Here is an 18,216-nt window from a genome sequence, read left to right on the forward strand (position 1 = left end):
GTGATCTCGCAACTTCATTCCAGTGTTCAAGACCTTGCTTTTTCCTCTCTTTGATGGTAGGTGTTCCTAAAAGTCGACGAGGAGAAATCTGGCAGTTCCTAGCTTTACAGTACCGTCTCCGACACAGATTGCCAAATAAACAGCAACCCCCTGATGTTTCCTATAAAGAGCTTTTAAAGCAGCTCACCGCTCAGCAGCACGCTATTCTCGTGGATTTAGGTATGAGTGATTATAATTTACAGAAGTCAACAAGTAGGTCCTTTTGTTGAGTTTGGGTTTTTTTTTTTTTTTTTAATTTGTTTTTGGTGTTGATAAAGAAGATCTGTTGGTCTGCAGAGTTGCCAACTTTGTCCTTTCCTAGGGGTGAGTTGTTGGCCTTACATCTGATTTAACATACCCTAAATGCCTGAGTATAAAAAGATGTCTTCATCCTAAAACTTGACCTCTGCCAAGGGAGTCATCTTGTATTTGAATCATTTAAAGGTCTTATTATCGAGTGCTCTTAGTTCCTGTTTTTTTGAACAACTGACTTTTATTTGTGATAGACAATTATTATCTCAATCAATGCTGGTCTTAAAATAGGTTAGGATAGGTTAAAAGGGGCAGCAGAAAAGTTAACAGAAGTCTGCCGAGTATTCTTGGACATACAGCTGAAAACAAGGCTTTAAATATCACTTTTGAAAAACAATACTGCAGGTATTATGTTGTGGAAATCGTGAACATGTCCATATAGGTTAGAAGAAAAACTAGCTGTCCTAATGCTATATGGATTTCTAGTGGCTCCATCATAAAGCTATCTTTTTAAATACTGAATTTGATTCAAATAAGGAAAATAAAAATGGTATGATTTTAAAAATTATATTGTCTCTAATTTTTCTCTAAATCAGCCTATCATGTTTTATTAGTTTAAAATAACTAATTTATTGGATTAGATATCATACATTGACATTTGACTGTTTCATCCGTAGTCCTAAAAGTTGGTATATTTAAGGTGGTCAGATACATTATTTGAGCCCATCTGGGAGAACAAGGGATTACCTTGTACTTGAGGGTCACATTATATTATATAGGGCATATAAAAATCACTGGCCAAGATCTAGTTTTGACCTCTGTGCTGTTTGGGTGACAAACAGCTTTTGTTGGGAAAGAGCCCCACTCAGTATTTCTTGAGCCAACTAGAATTGCAAAGGGTAATTTTACAGAGAAACTGGAAACTACAGTTCTTGTCCAGATCCTATCACTAAACTGTAGTTTTAGACAACTGACTTTGCTGCTGAATTTCAGTGCTGTCTCTTAAATGGACAATGAACTGGCACCCCCCCATGGATCCCCTCAGATCTCTGGGTCTGTGACTGGAAGGGGTGACGGGAGAAGTTGGGGTGTTGCTGTTAGGGCCAGTCAAGATATCTTAGTGAAGAGAAGGAGATGAGGAGATCACATTTTCGGAAAAGGCTGGTCAGGAAAAAATAGAGCTAGACAGAATTAACATCTTGGATGGACAGTATATTTATAGTTTTCTTTAGCAAAAATTTTAAGGGAGAAAGTAAAATGATCATTTAAAAAACTGCTTATTTGACTTTTCTTGTGGCCATCTGTGTTTCCCCAGCGTGTTCTTATTTTCTTCTATCTTCCTCTTACTGGCTCTGCAGAATTAATCTTATCAGTTCTGGGGGAAAAAAAACCACTTTAAAGCATATGTGGTGGAAAACATTTAAAAATCTGGCATTCTTACAAGTTCTAACTGACATGAGTAATCATTTCACAAGGAAGCTAACACCCCCTTCATTTTCACGGCACAAGGAAAGTCCTGAACCACTGTCTGGAGCCTTGGTGGTGAAGATGTGTTTATTTCATTGTTTAGTACCAATGTTTTAATAATCCAGGACTAATTTTGTCTGCCTGCTGAAGTGTCTCTGTGGCAATTTTATACACAGTGGCAACTTTATTTAAAATCACCTTGACCCTTTACTATCCTTGTCCTTTTTGGATTTATTGAAAAAAAAAAAAGAGGTCTACATGGCTCACGGAGGTGGTTTAAGAAACAGGGAGCTGGGGGGTGGGTATAGCTCAGCAGTAGAGCACATGCTTAGCATGAACAGCATGCATGAGGTCCCGGGTTCAATCTCCAGGACCTCCATTAAAAAAAGAAACAGAGAGCTAAGAATATTTGAAAAAGAAGCATTTTCTAAATGATCGGCTGAACGTAAAACAAAATAACCCCCAAAGTCCCTCCAACGTCATATTGCAAGAAAAGCAGGAAGACATCTGCTAAGAACCACTAAGGTTTCTTTTCAAGTTACATGATACCTCTTGTAGAATTCTGATTTCAGTTAGAGGGTGGTTTTATGTGAACTTAGAATTTGCCTTGACTTATAGTCAGGGTAAGTTTTATATTCTATTTTCCTGAGATCACTCCTGAATGTGTCTTTGATTTGTTTGTGGAATTTTTTTTTTCTAAAAAGAAGTGCTGGTTAACACCAAATGTTTGCTCCCCTGTCATATATGTGGAGAAGGGGCGGTAGTCCGGCAGGTAGCTTGGGATTGACGAGAGGGAGAGAGATTGTCAGTCAAAGGAGCACTCCAAGCAACTCTGACCGGTGCGGGAAAGAGCATTTGTTTATTCCTGGAAATCACTGACTTGGAATTTCACTCTGGTCTCCAAAGCATCAGGGCATCTCAAAAATATTTTTCTTTTCCTCTGCAGGGAGGACTTTTCCTACTCATCCTTACTTTTCAGCACAGCTTGGGGCAGGGCAGCTGTCCCTCTTTAACCTCTTGAAAGCCTACTCGTTATTGGACAAAGAAGTGGGTTACTGTCAAGGGATCAGCTTTGTGGCCGGAGTCCTGCTCCTACACATGAGTGAAGAGCAAGCCTTTGAAATGCTGAAATTCCTCATGTATGACCTAGGCTTCCGCAAGCAGTACAGACCCGACATGATGTCACTACAGGTGAGATGATGTCGCTACAGGGAGATCTTCCCAGAGATCCTAGCTGGAGCCTTCTTCTAGATTACAGTTCAGATCAAAAGAAAGTCTTTGAGCATGGATAGATGTAGAGGCCTGTTATAGTTCATGGTTTTAGTGTGGGATTTGCGACTTTGCTAAACCTTGAAGCGCATGACATCCATACGCAGGGTAACTTTTCCATAGTTTCTCACGTAAATAAATAAGCAATTCTAGGGGGTCCTCAGGTCTGTATTTCCTAAGTATGCTAGTTACCAGAGAAAGTATCAAGTTATCTTTATTCACGTTCCTCATTTTGTCAGTTGAAAAGAATCATAGATCTTTTGTTTGAAATCTGAAAATAAAATGTTTTATTCTTTTACTGTGAGTGCGTAAATGGCAGATATCTTGATCATGCTTCTTCTTGAACGTTCCATCACTGTCAGACAGGCCCTTATAAAAACAAGTGTTCAGAGTCAGCGGTGCTTTTTCAGTTGACTTTTCTTAGCGTGCTTGAAGAAGCAATGTTAAGACTTTTTAGTTAAGTAGGGAGTATTCACCGCCCTTGCCATCTTCAGCCTATTTCAGATTCTCTGTTTACACATTTCGTTTCTAGATTAAACTTCACTTTCCTTAAAGTATTGGTTTCTAATGAGAAGTTTAAAGTTTATCTGTAGATATGATAAACAACCACTACCTTACAATTTAAAGCTTTTAGTTGTAAAAATATAAAGGAAGACTTTAAAGAGAAAAATGTCAGGATTCTCCTCCTTTGAAACGAGATAGGCATGGTGCCCAGTTAGTCATAATATTATGCCTTAGATAAGAACAAAAATATTTTTTAAATGATTTTAAAATACACTTCTAATATACTTTTTCCTGGTTCCCAGTGATCAGTTTTTACATTTAATACTTCAGTTAACGACCCATGGGCAAAAAAAGACTTTGTTTCACTTTATGAATATTATAGTAAATGGTATTTTCTTGAGAGGATGAGTGGAGAGGGATTTTTTTCATTACTTCTTCAAGGTGAAATTTTTGGCAGGGAAATAGGGCTTTGCCGTCAGTGTTGGATTTCAGCTGTGAGTTCATAAGAGGGGGTGTTCACCAGGATACATGTATCAAATACAGTGATTCCTAGTTGATAACTGTTCATAGGTCTATAAACATTCCACAAGTGAAAAAATAATGACTATAGAAGGTTTTTATTTTTTACTTTATTTCTAAGCAGTTTACTGTAGCATATTAGTTCAGAAGCATTGGTGCCTTTGTAAGGAATTAAATAGCTCTGATTTTCAGAAGTAACACTTTGGGAGCTATCATTAAAAATTCAAAGAATGGAGAGTATCTGAGTAGCACACGGCCTTGATTCATAATTAAAAAGGTTAGATACAGCTATGGCTTTGAAAATGCAGTGATTTTTCAATTTAAAAATTCCTTATCAATTTAACCTTATAAAAATTCATATAAATTGGATTTATACATTAATTTAATATATCCTGCAATTACCAAGAAATAGTTTATGTCCATAATTATGAAAATGAAGATGTTTTAAAATCTTTGGTGGCAGCATTCTTATAGGCCACGAGACTGGGGACCTTATTCTGGGAGAGCAGAACTTTTTGATCCATAAAGTGAGATGCAACACTACTTTCTGGAGCAGATAGTATTTATTATCCAATCAGTATGACTTTCAAAAGTGGAAGCAACAGTGGGCTTGCAATCACGTGATAGGATTTCTGATTACCTGCCTGTGTCAGCTTGGGCCTTTCGGGCTGTCTTCCTCAGTTACCTTATCTGTAAAGTGAGAGGATTGAGGTGTCTTTTAACTCCATCTCATCATGTTTTGTGTCTGCTGTTCTCTGTGTAAAGTGTAAAGCATTAAATCTTTTTTGTCTGAAGTCTCTGGTCTCTGCTTTTTTCCATCTTCTCTTCCCCTCCCGCTGCGTCTCCCTTTCCCAGTTCTGTCTCTTCCATCTGAGGATTTGCCATGTTATCCATGAGGCAGAAGGGGAGAATGATTTAGTCCTAGCAAAAAGTATCATATTATTAAAGTTTCCTTTGAAGGGAGACTCTATTGCGTTTTCATTTGTCCTTTTCAAAAGAAATTTAATGTAAATATACCCTGAAGGAAGAAATGTTCTTAACCCTTAGTTTAGAATGTAGGAAAAAAGTAAGGTCCTTTTAAAAAAATTAAACATTGGGGTATTGCTTTGTGTTACGATCAGAGCTCAGCAAGAACAGGATGCTTTTGATGATAGACTTTTTTTTTTTCTGTTTTATTTATTTATTTATTTTATTGAGTTATAGTCATTCTACAATGTTCAATGTCAAAATCCAGTGTAGAGCACAATTTTTCAGTTATACATGAACATACATACATTTATTGTCACATTCTCTTTCGCTATGAGCCACCAGAAGACCCTGTATATATTTCCCTGTGCCACAGAGTACAATCTTGTTTATCTGTTCTACATTTTGAAATCCCAGTCCCTTCCCACCCCACTTTCTTTTTATTTTGCTAATTAGACTTCTTTGATTTTTGTGCAAAATACCAATTTTATTGATAGGGCCCAGTGTGTCCAGTTTCTAAGTTGTAAATGGCCTAAGGGAAATACATGATTTTTTTTCAACAGGACTTAATGAGGTTATAATCTCATTTTTTTTAGACGTCTTTGTTTGACTGTAGCTAAGCTTCTTTGTTTTATAGCTATGACTTCTGTGGCTCCTTAATTCTTTCCTTTTACAATTTGTGTGGAACCTTGGTTTCCACAGATACGTGCTATAAGGGTCAAATAATTTGCTGTGTTTATGTCTAGTTCTTAGATTTTTAGTTTTGTGTTCTGAAAACAGTAGTTGTTGAATTGCCAATATAATTGGTTATTTTAATGTATTTTTATAGAGCTATTTAAGGATGATATTTTGATGATATCTTCTAGAGAAAGAAGTTTTGCTAGATTTTATAAAATATTGTATATATTTTACACCAAAATATTAAGCTGACAGAACTGATCGAGGACTCACTACTCAATCCGTGACTGTGAAGATAAACATTTAAATTAATCCACAATTCACAAATTTGTTTATTATTTGCTACTGCTTTACTTTTAGCTACCACTGATGTAAGAGTTTCAAAGTTGTTAAAAGCTGTCTCTATATTGTTCTTTTTTTTTTTGAAATATGAGCAATCAACTCAGTAGCCAAGTGAAATAATTCCTTCTTTCAATCCTAGAAGCATTCCAGCTGTATTTTTTGCTTTAATCTCCTTTGTCAAGAAAAATATGCTGCTGGACTACTTTGGATGTTAGATGTCACAGCTCAAGCTTCTGGCTCCATAACCTGCTGAGCCTAGCAGTGTCCTAGCAGTGTCCCAGCAGTGTCCCAGCAGTGCAGGTATCCTGCCGGTCTAAGCCAGAGGCTTCCATCACCAACAGCTGCTGGGCCCAGCAGGGGGAAGACCTGCTGTGCTTCTGAACTGAATGTGGTAGATTCTTTAGCATGGAAGCTTCTCTGGAATTGGTCTGAAATCAGAATGGACTTTTCCATGAGCGTCCTCAGGCAGGACAGTTCTGATTAAATTCCAAAAGCAAGGCCTTCCTACACGAGGAAAAGTGACCATTTCCATGGGTTATATGTGACACCAAAACACCCACGAGAGAGAATCTTGCTCAGTTGTCGTAGACGGACTTACAGTGACTTGCCTTTAGTTAAATGAACTTGGATTTCAGGATCAACTTGAACATAATAATAAAAATAAAACACTACTACTTTGATTTACTGAATATATGTGAATTTGTTATTAAATATTAGAGTAATAAAATGAAAGTTAGTATATTTTATGTCCACTCAGATAAATGCACAATATTTTATTTTTCTTCTCTGAATTAACTTTAGATTCAGATGTACCAGCTGTCCAGGCTCCTTCATGACTACCACAGAGATCTCTACAATCATCTGGAAGAAAATGAAATCAGCCCCAGTCTCTATGCTGCCCCCTGGTTCCTCACATTGTTTGCCTCTCAGTTTCCACTAGGATTTGTAGCCAGAGTTTTTGGTAAGAGATGGCAATGGCCGAGTGGAACAGTGTTACCGATTCCAAGAGATGTGCTTCTAGCCGGGTGGGGCGCCCGTTGTTTTATCAGGCGCTGCACAGAAGAGCGGATTGCTGGTGGAATTTTATAAATACACCTGGCTCTCTTCTGAGAGTGATTTGAAACCATATTGGTTTTAAAATTGAAATTAAACGGGAAAGGAGCAGAACTGAGCCCCTGTGTTTGAGTAATCTTATTTTCATTTACACCTAAAACTCAGAGTATAATTTTTAAAAAATCTGAATGAAGGACTTTGTATAATTTTTCAGATTTTTATACGTATCTTTCCTACCCCTGTCTTTTCTTTTTTTTTGTTGTTTTTTTCCTTCCCTATTGTCCTCTTCCACCTGGACTCAAAACACAGAGAAACATGTGCTCTGACTGGGTCAAAGGAAGTCCTGATATTTAATGTTATTTCTAATGGCATTTCTTAATGTGACTTTTTGTTGTTAACAAGGTAACTGAAAGCCCTGTTTCAATGCTTAAGTGACCCCTCTTTCATGCTGGTGCTGTGGCGGTCCCCATCTCTGAGACAGGGTGGCTCAGGGAAAAGCGTGAGGCGCGGGGGGTTGGGCCCCGGGCAAGGTGCTGAGTTGCAGCCTTGGTGCACAGTGTTAGGTGCCAGGAATAAAAAGAGGGTGTGACGTGGTTTATGCTCCCTTTGGGGGAGCCCTTAAACCTATTCCCAAGTCTTTAGTTAGGTTTGTCTAAATCCATTATTTAAAAAGCAGTTCTGTTTTGTTTTTTTAAACAGCACTTTACTGCAGGCTTGTTCTAACATTTAGACCTCAGTGACCTCAGAAAGGGCTCCCAGCTTTTGTGTCCTCTGTGCTTATCTGTCTGATCCATAGTGAAAGTAGTCAATACTCATAACTCTGCTTTTGCTAAATTGGAGGGTTTTTTGTTTGTTTGTTTTTGTCAAATTGTAAGTATTTGCCCACTTTTAGGCCATTACCAGCATTAGGGAAAAAAAGGGAAAGAGAATAGAATACAGTGAAAATATTAGAGAGGAATACAAGTTGTAGGGGGAAATGTTGTTGGGAGAGACTACAAATTTGAAGAGATAGGTGTAACATGTATATGTGCCCCAGATTACAATCTACAGTGTATTTCTTATTGGGGGCCAAGGATTTAAAATGTAAACATTACACTAGCAATAATACAATCTATAGACAAAGTGCAGCGAAAGAGTAAGCCCACGTGCAGCAAAAAGTAAAACCAAGAAATTTACCAAATTTCTCCTCTTTATCGAATATACACCATTGCTTTCCTCCAGTTCAGTTTTCCTTGGAGCTTGGATTCCGATTTATGGGTCTTGCCTGAATCCTTTCATTTATATATTTCTTCTCAGAAAACAGCTTACCAAATCAAAATGATGTTTAAGGTATCTCTCCTTGACTTACCCTTGGAAGTTTGATATCAGAATTCAGAAAAGTCTCCACAGTCGTCTGTATTTTTCTCTGAGGATAGGAGTGATGCTGTCAGCTCTACTATAGCTGCTCCATCCTTTCCTTTGTATTTAGTGAAGAACAGAGACTGTCAGGAAAGGGGAAAGATGCAGGAGCAAGAATGACCACATTTGAAGTTACTGTTTGTTGGTTCCCTCATTTTTAACAACTCTCTTTTGTTTATTATTGATTGCAGAGTGGCATGCATTGAGAGGAATTCTCATACAAAAGTGCTTAGTACTTTTCAAAACTATTGCATGTTGGTATTTCTTAGGATGCAGAGTTCAGAGTTAGAGTAACTTTTCTTTTTCTCTTTTACCTCTCGGTTAAGTTATATATTGTTCTTTTCTTTTAGACTTTTTTTTTTTTAATTTCCTGCTTTAGTACAGGTTTAATTACATATTAACTGGTTCATTTACTTTTTTATGATGATAATGAGAGTTTAAATTGTCCTAATTGGTTATGTTGATTTGTTTTTGTTTTCCCCTTGTGAAGAAAAATCTAAATATCAATTGAACAAGTGTTTTTGAAGTATACCTACTTTCTATTAAATTTGCCTTTAAAAATTATAAATACATAGACAAATGGATATATATATTTTTTCTTTTTACCCTGGCTTTTTCTGAGATTCCTGAATAAGTAAGAAGAATATTTAAACATCTGTTTATTTCTTTCAGTCATATTATTATTTATTTCAAATCTAGGTGATTTTGACCAATTTTCTTTTACAAAATATTCTGTGGTTATGGTCCAGTAATTAAAACAACAACTACACACACACACAAAGCCACACACACACAAAAACCACTAGCACAAAGAGGACGCTTTTTACAATAGTAGATACATAATTTTGATCATGAAAATTATCTCTCTTCTTCCAGATATTATTTTTCTCCAGGGAACCGAAGTTATATTTAAGGTTGCCCTCAGCCTGCTGAGCAACCAAGAATCACTCATAATGGAATGTGAAAACTTTGAAAATATTGTCGAATTCCTTAAAAACACGCTACCTAATATGAATACATCTGAAATGGAAAAAATTATCACCCAGGTATGGGTCAAATGGTAATAATAAGATACAAGATTATACAATAGTTTCTCTACTAATTTTAAGTGTTTTAACATAAAGATGTAGTTTTGCTTGACAAGTTTTTCTTTTTATTGGATCGATATATTTTATTTAGAAGTGAGACAACTGTGCAGTTTCTTCATCATGACAGCACAATCTGTGTCGCTCTGCACAGGCAGAGTGGTTCAGTGCTATATGAGTTTTTCAGGACCAATAGTAGGACTGAAGAAAGAACTGACAGAGTTAGAAAGATCTAACAAATAAATAAGATGAGCCTTGCTTACCTTTGTAATATTGTTAATTCTGTTTTCAAATATGTAAGCAGTACGTGTGACAAGAGTCTAGAGTTTGGAATTAGTCTTCTAGCTCTTTTATTAGTCGTTGGCTTGCACACATCACCCTAGTCTTCTGAACCCCAGGATTCTCACCTCCAAAATGGGACAGTACTGATCCAAGAGGTTTTGTGAGGCTTAAATGAGAATTGATGTATCAGTCCAGGTCCCTTGCAGGAACAGAATCTACCTGCAATGATTTCAAGTGAAGGTACTACTTGTAGGGATGTGGGCAGGGTTAAGAGAACCAGACACAGATGTCCAGGTGCTCAGGAACTAGTAACAGAGGGAAACTGTTCATACTGGTGGAGCTGTGTCAGGAGGAGGAGGATATGATGGTGTACCAGGCCCAGTGAGTGCCGGGACTCTGGAGGAAGGCTCTCTGGAGGTCCTTGTGCTCTTGGTGAGCCAGACAGGGAAGGAGCAGGGAAGAAGTACCCAGCCTCTTTCTCCTGCCCCTTTTGATCTCCTGATGACCTTTCCCACTAGCCATACCCAACCAGAAGCCAGTAGGAAGGAAGGTGTGGGGAATGCAGGTCACAGGGTCTGCCTTCCAGGGAAGAGTGGAATGGATGAGGGCAGAGAGTGGAGTTGGGAAGCAAATGAAGAGTAATCAGTACATCATATATCTAGTCCCTTGCTCTTCATCGGGACCAGGTAAGTAGCAGGTATATATTGTTATTCAGATGACATGAATAAACAAGACCAAATTTGTAGATAAAGCAGTCAGGTCTTATGAGTATTTGACAAAATTTACCACTTTCCTAGAGGCATTTGGGATAGCAGGTAAAAGACAGAGTTTAGAGCAAGAGAAAGGCAGTTTGAGATTTGTGCTGGTGTCCAGCTGTCTACTAGCTGTGTGACTTTTTGGGCAAGTCACAACCTCTCTGAGTCACAGCTTCCTTCCATACAAAATGAGAATAACATACTGTTTTTAGGAGCAAATGTAATCAAATTCAGTTGAAGAATTTGTAGACTAAAATTCACTCTATAACAAGAAGGTTAATTATATTGTTACATGAGAAACTTTCTTTCCAGTACATGGATTTAAAATCACAAGCAGATCATTCTGTAAATATCTATGTATAGTTTTTATTTGTTACAATGCTCTGGAAACTGAAACATACAACTTTTACTTATATATTCACTTGTTTACTAGTTCTTTAGAAATATCTTTTTGGACTGGCAAGCAGTCAGAGATTATACTTTTAGAGAGAAATGATACCTGATTTGAAATCCGATTACCTCTCTTCTACAATTATTGGGGGAATTTACTAGTTACCTCTCTTCTACAATTATTGGGGGAATTTACTAGCTTTAGAGATTATTACTAGGATTAATGGATAGAATTTATAGGCTGATAGATTTGGACTTGATATTAGAGACAATTTTCTAACAAACAGAGTTCATTAACTAAGGACAGACTGTTGATATTAAAGGAGACTTTGATGAGTTTTATTTATGGTCACTGTAAAAAATGCAAATAATGCAGAACAGCACAAAGAAGAAAGTAAAAGTAACTACAGATCTCAACACCTTGAGATTTAAAACCTTCTAAACATCCTTTACAATCTCTCTTTAATTATATACACATATAAATATGTATACAGTTTTACTTAAGTGAAGTCATACTGTATGTGCTATTGTGTAATGGTTTTGTATTAGAATATTTGTAGAGTATTGGACATTTTTTGATGCCAATAAATACAGATCTATGTCATCATTTTTCATGCTTCTGTAGTAGTCCATTGTGTTCATATCCACTAGGCAGGGAAACGATGCTTGTTTGAGTGGAATAACCAAATTGTCTTGAAATATCATGTAAATTCTTAAGTTTGGGTATCTAACAGTAGTAAGGTAAATAAGCAAGTGAGATTTTTTGTGACTTCTCTCCATACAGTGTTAGTGTAGGTACCATTGCTTAAGTGACAGCGGCTGCCTCGTGTTCCCTCGCATGTTTAGACTAAGGAGGGGTTACCTGTCCTCTAACTTCTAAGAAAGCTGTCTTCTTACTTGGTGGCAATATGGAAGAGCACAGGCAGCCCTGATTAAACCCTCCATCTCTGCACAGTGCTCCAGGCGTGCAATTTTGAAGATTCTCTCTATGGTAGGCTATGTCAGTGACTCCTGAGAGGCTCACATGGATGAGCAAATGGATGGAAATAGTATAAGACCTTCCTGTCCCACTGACAAATAATTAGAAGGGCTTTTGATCTCATTATTATAGAAATACCCTATGCAACTTTTCTTACTAATCAGCAAAAATTATCTCTAACTCAGATAAGAGTTACTCAGTAACTAGTGTTGTTTATCTGGCATGCTACGTTTTGGGAGATCGTTTCTAGATTATGAATATTTAGGTTGCAAAATGCCTTTGAACATTAACTTTTTCTAGTGTCTTGGCCTCATCATGAGAATGCTTCAGTTGTATAGAAATCATCTGTTTATCCTTTGATAATCACCCTTATTATTCTGCCTTTTGGTATGTCCCACTGTTCCTCACTGATGAGTATTTGGAAATTCACATGAAGTATGCTAGGCACACAGACTGTATCTTGGTTCACATACTGAAGGTCAGACTAACCGTTGGTGTTTTCGTGGCAGGTTTTTGAGATGGATATTTCTAAACAGTTACACGCCTATGAGGTGGAGTATCACGTGCTGCAGGATGAGCTCCAGGAATCTTCATATGAGGATAGTGAGCCTCTGGAGAAGTTGGAGAGGGCCAATAGCCAGCTGAAAAGACAAAACATGGACCTCCTAGAAAAATTACAGGTAAAGAGATAACGATGTGACAAAAACAAAACAAAAAACCAAAAATGCTTGGATGCCTCCTGCCTGCACGGAAGGAAGGAAAGAGCTGTGACGTGGATTAAACCACTGCTGACTGCGGTCCTGGGTATCAGATGGTGTCCAAGTGCTCTGGGGGCTCCAAATACACGTGTCAATTTAAATATCAGTTGGGAGATACAATGTACTCCCAAAAAATAGTGAAATGACCATTCAAAGCAGAATCTGGAGAGGGGAGGGTATAGTTCAAGTGGTAGGATGCATGCTTAGCATGCATGAGGTCCTGGGTTCAATCCCCAGTACTGCCTCGAAAAATAAATAAATAAGTAAGCCTAATTACCTGCCCCCACTTAAAAAAAAAAGAAAAATAAAACTACAGGGGAAAAAAACAGAATCTAGTTCAATACTTACTGAGTATTGCACATGTTTGGTTTAATTTCAAGGGTGGAGGGATTGACTATAGGAGATAGGGAAAACTCTGCGGGACTTGGGGCTTGAGCTGGACTCCCAATGGGTGGTGGGAAAAATGAGTGAGGAGTAGGGGGCTGTATAAATAAGGAGGCTGTGGCAGAGCAGCAGAGGAGGCTTAATTGAACATCAGTTGAAGCTTTATGTTGGGGAGATGTAGGACAAACATGATGGAGAAGAACTGTAGATAACTTTCAGCATCAAGCAGAACATGGCTTTAATCATGTTGAGAAGGAAATCTCTCCATGTTTTGAACTGTACTTTGGATCAATCTGGAAACCTTGATGAGGACAGATGAGGATGGGGAGAGAAGATAGGGAGACCAGCTAGCAATTGTTTGTGGAAACATGACTGCGGATGACAATGACCGTCTAGAGTAAAACTCACAGAAATGGAAAGAAAAGGAGACTTTGCATTGCTCTAATAGTGATATTGAACAGCTTTTCATGTGCCTGTTGGCCATTCGTATGTCTTCTTTGGAGAAATGTCTGTTTAGGCCTTTTTGCCCACTTTTTGATTGGGTTGTTTGCTTGTTTGTTTGTTTTTAATATTAGGCTGTATAAGCTGTCTGTTTATTTTGGAAATTAATTCATTGTCTGTAGCATCATTTGCAAATATTTTCTCCAAGTTTGTATGTTGCCTTTTCATTTTGTTCATGGTTTCCTTTGCTGTGCAAAAGCTTTTACATTTAATTAGGTCCCATTTGTTTATTTTTATTTTTATTTCCATTACTTTAGAAGATGGATCCAAAAAAAATTTCTGAGACTTATGTCAAAGAGTGTTCTGCCTGTGTTTTCCCCTAAGAGTTTTAGAGTATCTGGTCTCTTAGATTTAGGTCTTTAATCCATTTTAAGTTTATTTTTGTATATGATGTTAGAGAATGTTCTAATTTCATTGTTTTACTTGTAGCTGTCCAGTTTTCCCAGCACCACTTGTTGAAGAGGTTGTCTTTTCTCCATTGTATGGGCTCTGGCCCATAGAAAATTTTATCCTTTTCCTATTCAAAAAAAACAAAAAAGCTAACATTGTCTATTTTCAGAAAGAAAAATAAACAGTTGGGGTATTGTCCCTTATTACCAGGATGTTTCAGTGGTGATTAATAGAGCACTTCCTTACTAGGGAAAGTGGGTTTGCACCTGCTTTATATTATAATGATTTTTATTAATGGTTAAAAATTTTTCATTAGCAGTTCAATGTGGTCATCATCTCTGGGTTCTACGTGGGCACACCTGACACCCTTAAAAGCTGATAGGATCCCAAGCATGTGTAGAGAAAACCCTTCATTTCCAGTCAGAGGGCAAAAAGCCTCTTTTAGTATCTCAGGGCAGTGTCAGGAATCTTCTTTCTCTGTGTCAGATCCTATTCACCACAGGAGAATAGTCTGTGTGTGGAGTGAGGACCCACAACCACTGGGAGTATGATTTAATATTGCATTTTTGGTGTATTCAGTGAAATGAGATGTATTTTGTTAGTACCCTAGTTATATTTTTGAGAAACCTAAAACTATACCCATTTCATGGAAGGTTTCAAAGTATTTGCTTCATATACTATTTTATTAAGTAATAAGACATGATTAGTTAATATATGTAAGATCTGGCTGCTATTGTGATGAAGAACCAAAATCTTCAAATTTTTGATTTGGAGGATTTTGTTTTTTGCCTCAAACAGATAGCCCATGCTAAAATCCAGACCTTGGAATCCAACCTGGAAAATCTTTTAACCAGAGAGACCAAAATGAAGTCTTTGATCCGGACCCTGGAACAGGAGAAAACAGCTTATCAAAAGGCAGTGGAGCAGATCCGGAGGCTGCTGCCAGCAGATGCTCTGGCCAATTGTGAACCACTGCTGAGAGACTTAAACTGCAACCCTAACAACAAAGCCAAGACAGGAAACAAGCCATAATGGAAGATGTACCATCCCAGCAGGAAGTGCTCTGAGGGTGCTTCAGATGGGAGGAGCCTGCATGCTGCTGGTCCAGCGATGGACACCGGAGCCGGCAGAACCACTGAGTTGGTTCTCAGCCCCGTCAGAGCTGGGGGCCCTTGCTCTCCTTAGAGCATGCCAGTTCTTAGCCATTGTACATATGTAGACTGGCTTTTTTTTTTTTTTTTTTTTTTTTGCTGTCCTTGTTGGCTATGTACATATATATAAAAGTGGATAGAAAGAGTTCATGCTTTCAGATAAAAGGAGTAAGTGTATATTTAGAGCAATTTTTTTAATCAAAAACTTCATGAAATCCACACCAAAGGGAATTTAAAGTGAATTTCCCCTTGGACACATGTGAAATCATTTTGTCTTTGTAGTGAAACAAAGCTAGAACATCTTTGTATATTGAAATATACTTGAAAAAAATGAATGTATTTTTTTCTCCAAAGAACAGCATGTTTCACTCAGTGGTGGGGAGGTGGAAACATTTGTGTAGCTTTATGTGTATCTGTCTTAAAATCTACTGACATTATATATTTGAGGAAGATGACTGCCAGTCAAGCTCCAGGGTTTTTCAGGAAAGCAGGGGCCTTTCCCCTGCTGCCTGCTTTGTGCCAACTAGCATGTTGCATCTACATGCATTTTGAGTCTGGACAGGCATTACTTTAGGTGTGTGTAAGAAGGCAAGACATTGTGGCAGAGTCTGCCCACCCAGCTCGAGAGAATGTTACTAATTTTCTAGCAAATTTTACCAGCAGGGTTACTTAACTAAAAATATCAGTCCTAAAAAATATAATTTAGGACCTAAATTGTCTAGATCAACTTTTTACCTTTTCATTTAAATTACTCCTACAGTTGTGAATGAACACCCCTTGACTTGGTGACAAGGATTTGCCATTTGCTATCAAAATGTGGGAGCTCTTACTGTAGTTCTCTCTACCTTAAATGATGGATAAGGAAATACAATTATGATTGGTTTTTGAAAGATGATGTACTGTGTTGAGTTTTTTTTTTTTGCCAATTGACAGGTCTGATAAGCTCATAATCATCTTCCCCTCCCATGTGACAATTCCTGAGAACTGTGGAATGTTTATAATGAACTGTTGAAGTTCACTGGAAGGGAAGGGGAAAGCCCTTCTAAAGCCTACAATTCTGCCTATGAACCCCCAACTTTCTCAGCCTGCAGATAGATTATTAGAGGACATCATGCATGCTGGGTGTATGGAAGGCAGGAAATTTTTAAAGAACACAAGGAATTTCTCCATGTCAGAGATGATGGTATGATAGTGCCTTGGAAAGTCAATGCAGCGTTTTTGCCTTTCCAAACAATAGTTCTCATCACTGCTTTTTTGCAGGACTCATGTTATCGCAGATGGATTATCTGGGATACTTTTCTTCAAAGGGAGTTTGTTATACACAAGCTACAATGTTTTATGATACAGTAGAGGAATAAAGCTCTGAAGGTTTCCGAAAACCTTGATTAGCAGATGAGAAACATCTGAAACCCCCCTACATCATCAGTGTAATTGTAATGACTCGTTACCAATCATCATGCCCTCGAATCCAGGCAGTTTGTCAAAAGAAAACAATGTCTTACTAGTAAAGTTCATGTAATTTCTAGGTTCTAGAAAATGCTGATTCTAATTACCCCGCTCAGTTGGGGCTACCAACTGTTTTGTTGCTGGAATTTCCCCCCAATTTCTTTTTTTTGTAGGGGAGGTTTCTTTTTTTATGAGGAATATGGCAAATATTATCTGGTTACTGCCTGGTGATGAAAATTACCTGTGTGTCATACACAGGTGGTAGCTAGGGACTCTTCAAGTTGGGAAAAGAAATGTTTCCTTTCAGTTGTACGGTTTAAAGTAAATTTTATTCTGGATGTTCAAAGTCAATGTTATGAATTGTACTATGGTGTTCAGAGCTTAAGTAGTGTTGGATACAGTGTTTCTTTTGAAAATGATTTTTCTTTTTCTTTTGTGATCTTTTAAATGTTGCACCAATTATGCTTCATATATTGTTATATCTTCATCAGATTAATGTAATGTCTATTTCATTTCCAGTAAATACATTGCTACAATTTCCTTGGCTTATTGGTTTTACTTTTGTTTGTAATAAAACAGAAGAAAGTCTTGGTTAGAGTCCTTTACAAAATCTGCATGCATGGGTTGGATTGTTGCTGCTTAAAATTTGCTCACTGATAATTCTTCTAATCAGAGACAACAAAGATAACTTTTAGAAAATTTATAAAAGTACATCATCTGTTACCAGTTTTCAACTTCTTTCCCAGTGGAGCCTTTTGCTGATAAATAGAAAAAGACAACCACACTGACAGATTTGCATTCTACCCTTCTTGGTTTTTTTTACGCCCTGTAATAGGTAGCAAGGGAGAAAAAGAGGATAAGAAAATACAAAATTTAAAAATCGTGTTAGCTCCCTGTTTTTAAAGGATTAAGGGCACTTATTGATGGATATGATGTGAATGTATTTACATGAAATACACATGTTCAGAATATTTTCAAGCATGTTTGTAATTCAATAAAAGGATATTGTATCTTCTTGCTAACTTTAAGACTAAAACTTTTAAATATTTTGCCCAACATGTAGTAGTTAAACATTCTGAGGAATCAGTGTAGGCTTAAGTAGCGTAGTCTCTTAATATCAATGCTAATTTATCCATTTTATCACCATCTCTCCTCCCTGTGCTAGATTACCAGTAGGAAATCTGCCATCTGAATTATTTAGTCTTCTACCATGATGTGTCGCTCTTACTAGCCATGATGTTTTGAAAAAAGTACTGGATTTAAGGTAGGAGGTTTTGGTTCCACCACTTTTATTTATTCACTCAACAAATAGTTTTTGTAAGCCAAGCTAGATGCCAGGTATTCAGAAGTGGAGAAGATACAGTCCTTGTCCTCAGTGAGCTTGTGGTGTAGTGGCAAGGGGATAATTAGAAAACGGGGGAGTTTATGTTATAACAGGTATGCGAAGTAATCCAGACCAGGCTCATCACATCAAGCTGACAGGAGGGGCGAGCAGCACTTTGGAGTGTGTGGCAAGTACCAGAGAAGTTAGGCTTGCCCCGAGCCTAGAAGAGCCAGCAGAAGTGGAGCCCGCTTGTGCTCGGCAGTAGATGAATGAGAGAGGATGAT

At 37.6% G+C, this 18,216-nt stretch overlaps 1 protein-coding gene across 5 annotated transcripts in view; it reads left to right on the forward strand.

The window, feature by feature from the left end:
* Positions 1–17,144, forward strand: part of TBC1D4 (TBC1 domain family member 4) — a 173,917-nt gene extending 156,773 nt beyond the window's left edge. For all 5 annotated transcript variants that reach the window (XM_064493086.1, XM_031466119.2, XM_031466120.2 and 2 more), the window contains 6 exons: positions 61–219; positions 2,705–2,949; positions 6,838–6,997; positions 9,364–9,533; positions 12,488–12,658; positions 14,810–17,144. In XM_064493086.1, coding sequence (XP_064349156.1) covers positions 61–219; positions 2,705–2,949; positions 6,838–6,997; positions 9,364–9,533; positions 12,488–12,658; positions 14,810–15,043 — 1,139 coding nt within the window. In that variant the 3' untranslated portion in view covers positions 15,044–17,144. The remainder of the gene's footprint in view (positions 1–60; positions 220–2,704; positions 2,950–6,837; positions 6,998–9,363; positions 9,534–12,487; positions 12,659–14,809) is intronic.
* Positions 17,145–18,216: the final 1,072 nt, after the last annotated feature.

This window comes from Camelus dromedarius, chromosome 13, assembly GCF_036321535.1.
Source record: "Camelus dromedarius isolate mCamDro1 chromosome 13, mCamDro1.pat, whole genome shotgun sequence".
In the NCBI taxonomy this organism is placed as follows: Eukaryota; Metazoa; Chordata; class Mammalia; order Artiodactyla; family Camelidae; genus Camelus; species Camelus dromedarius.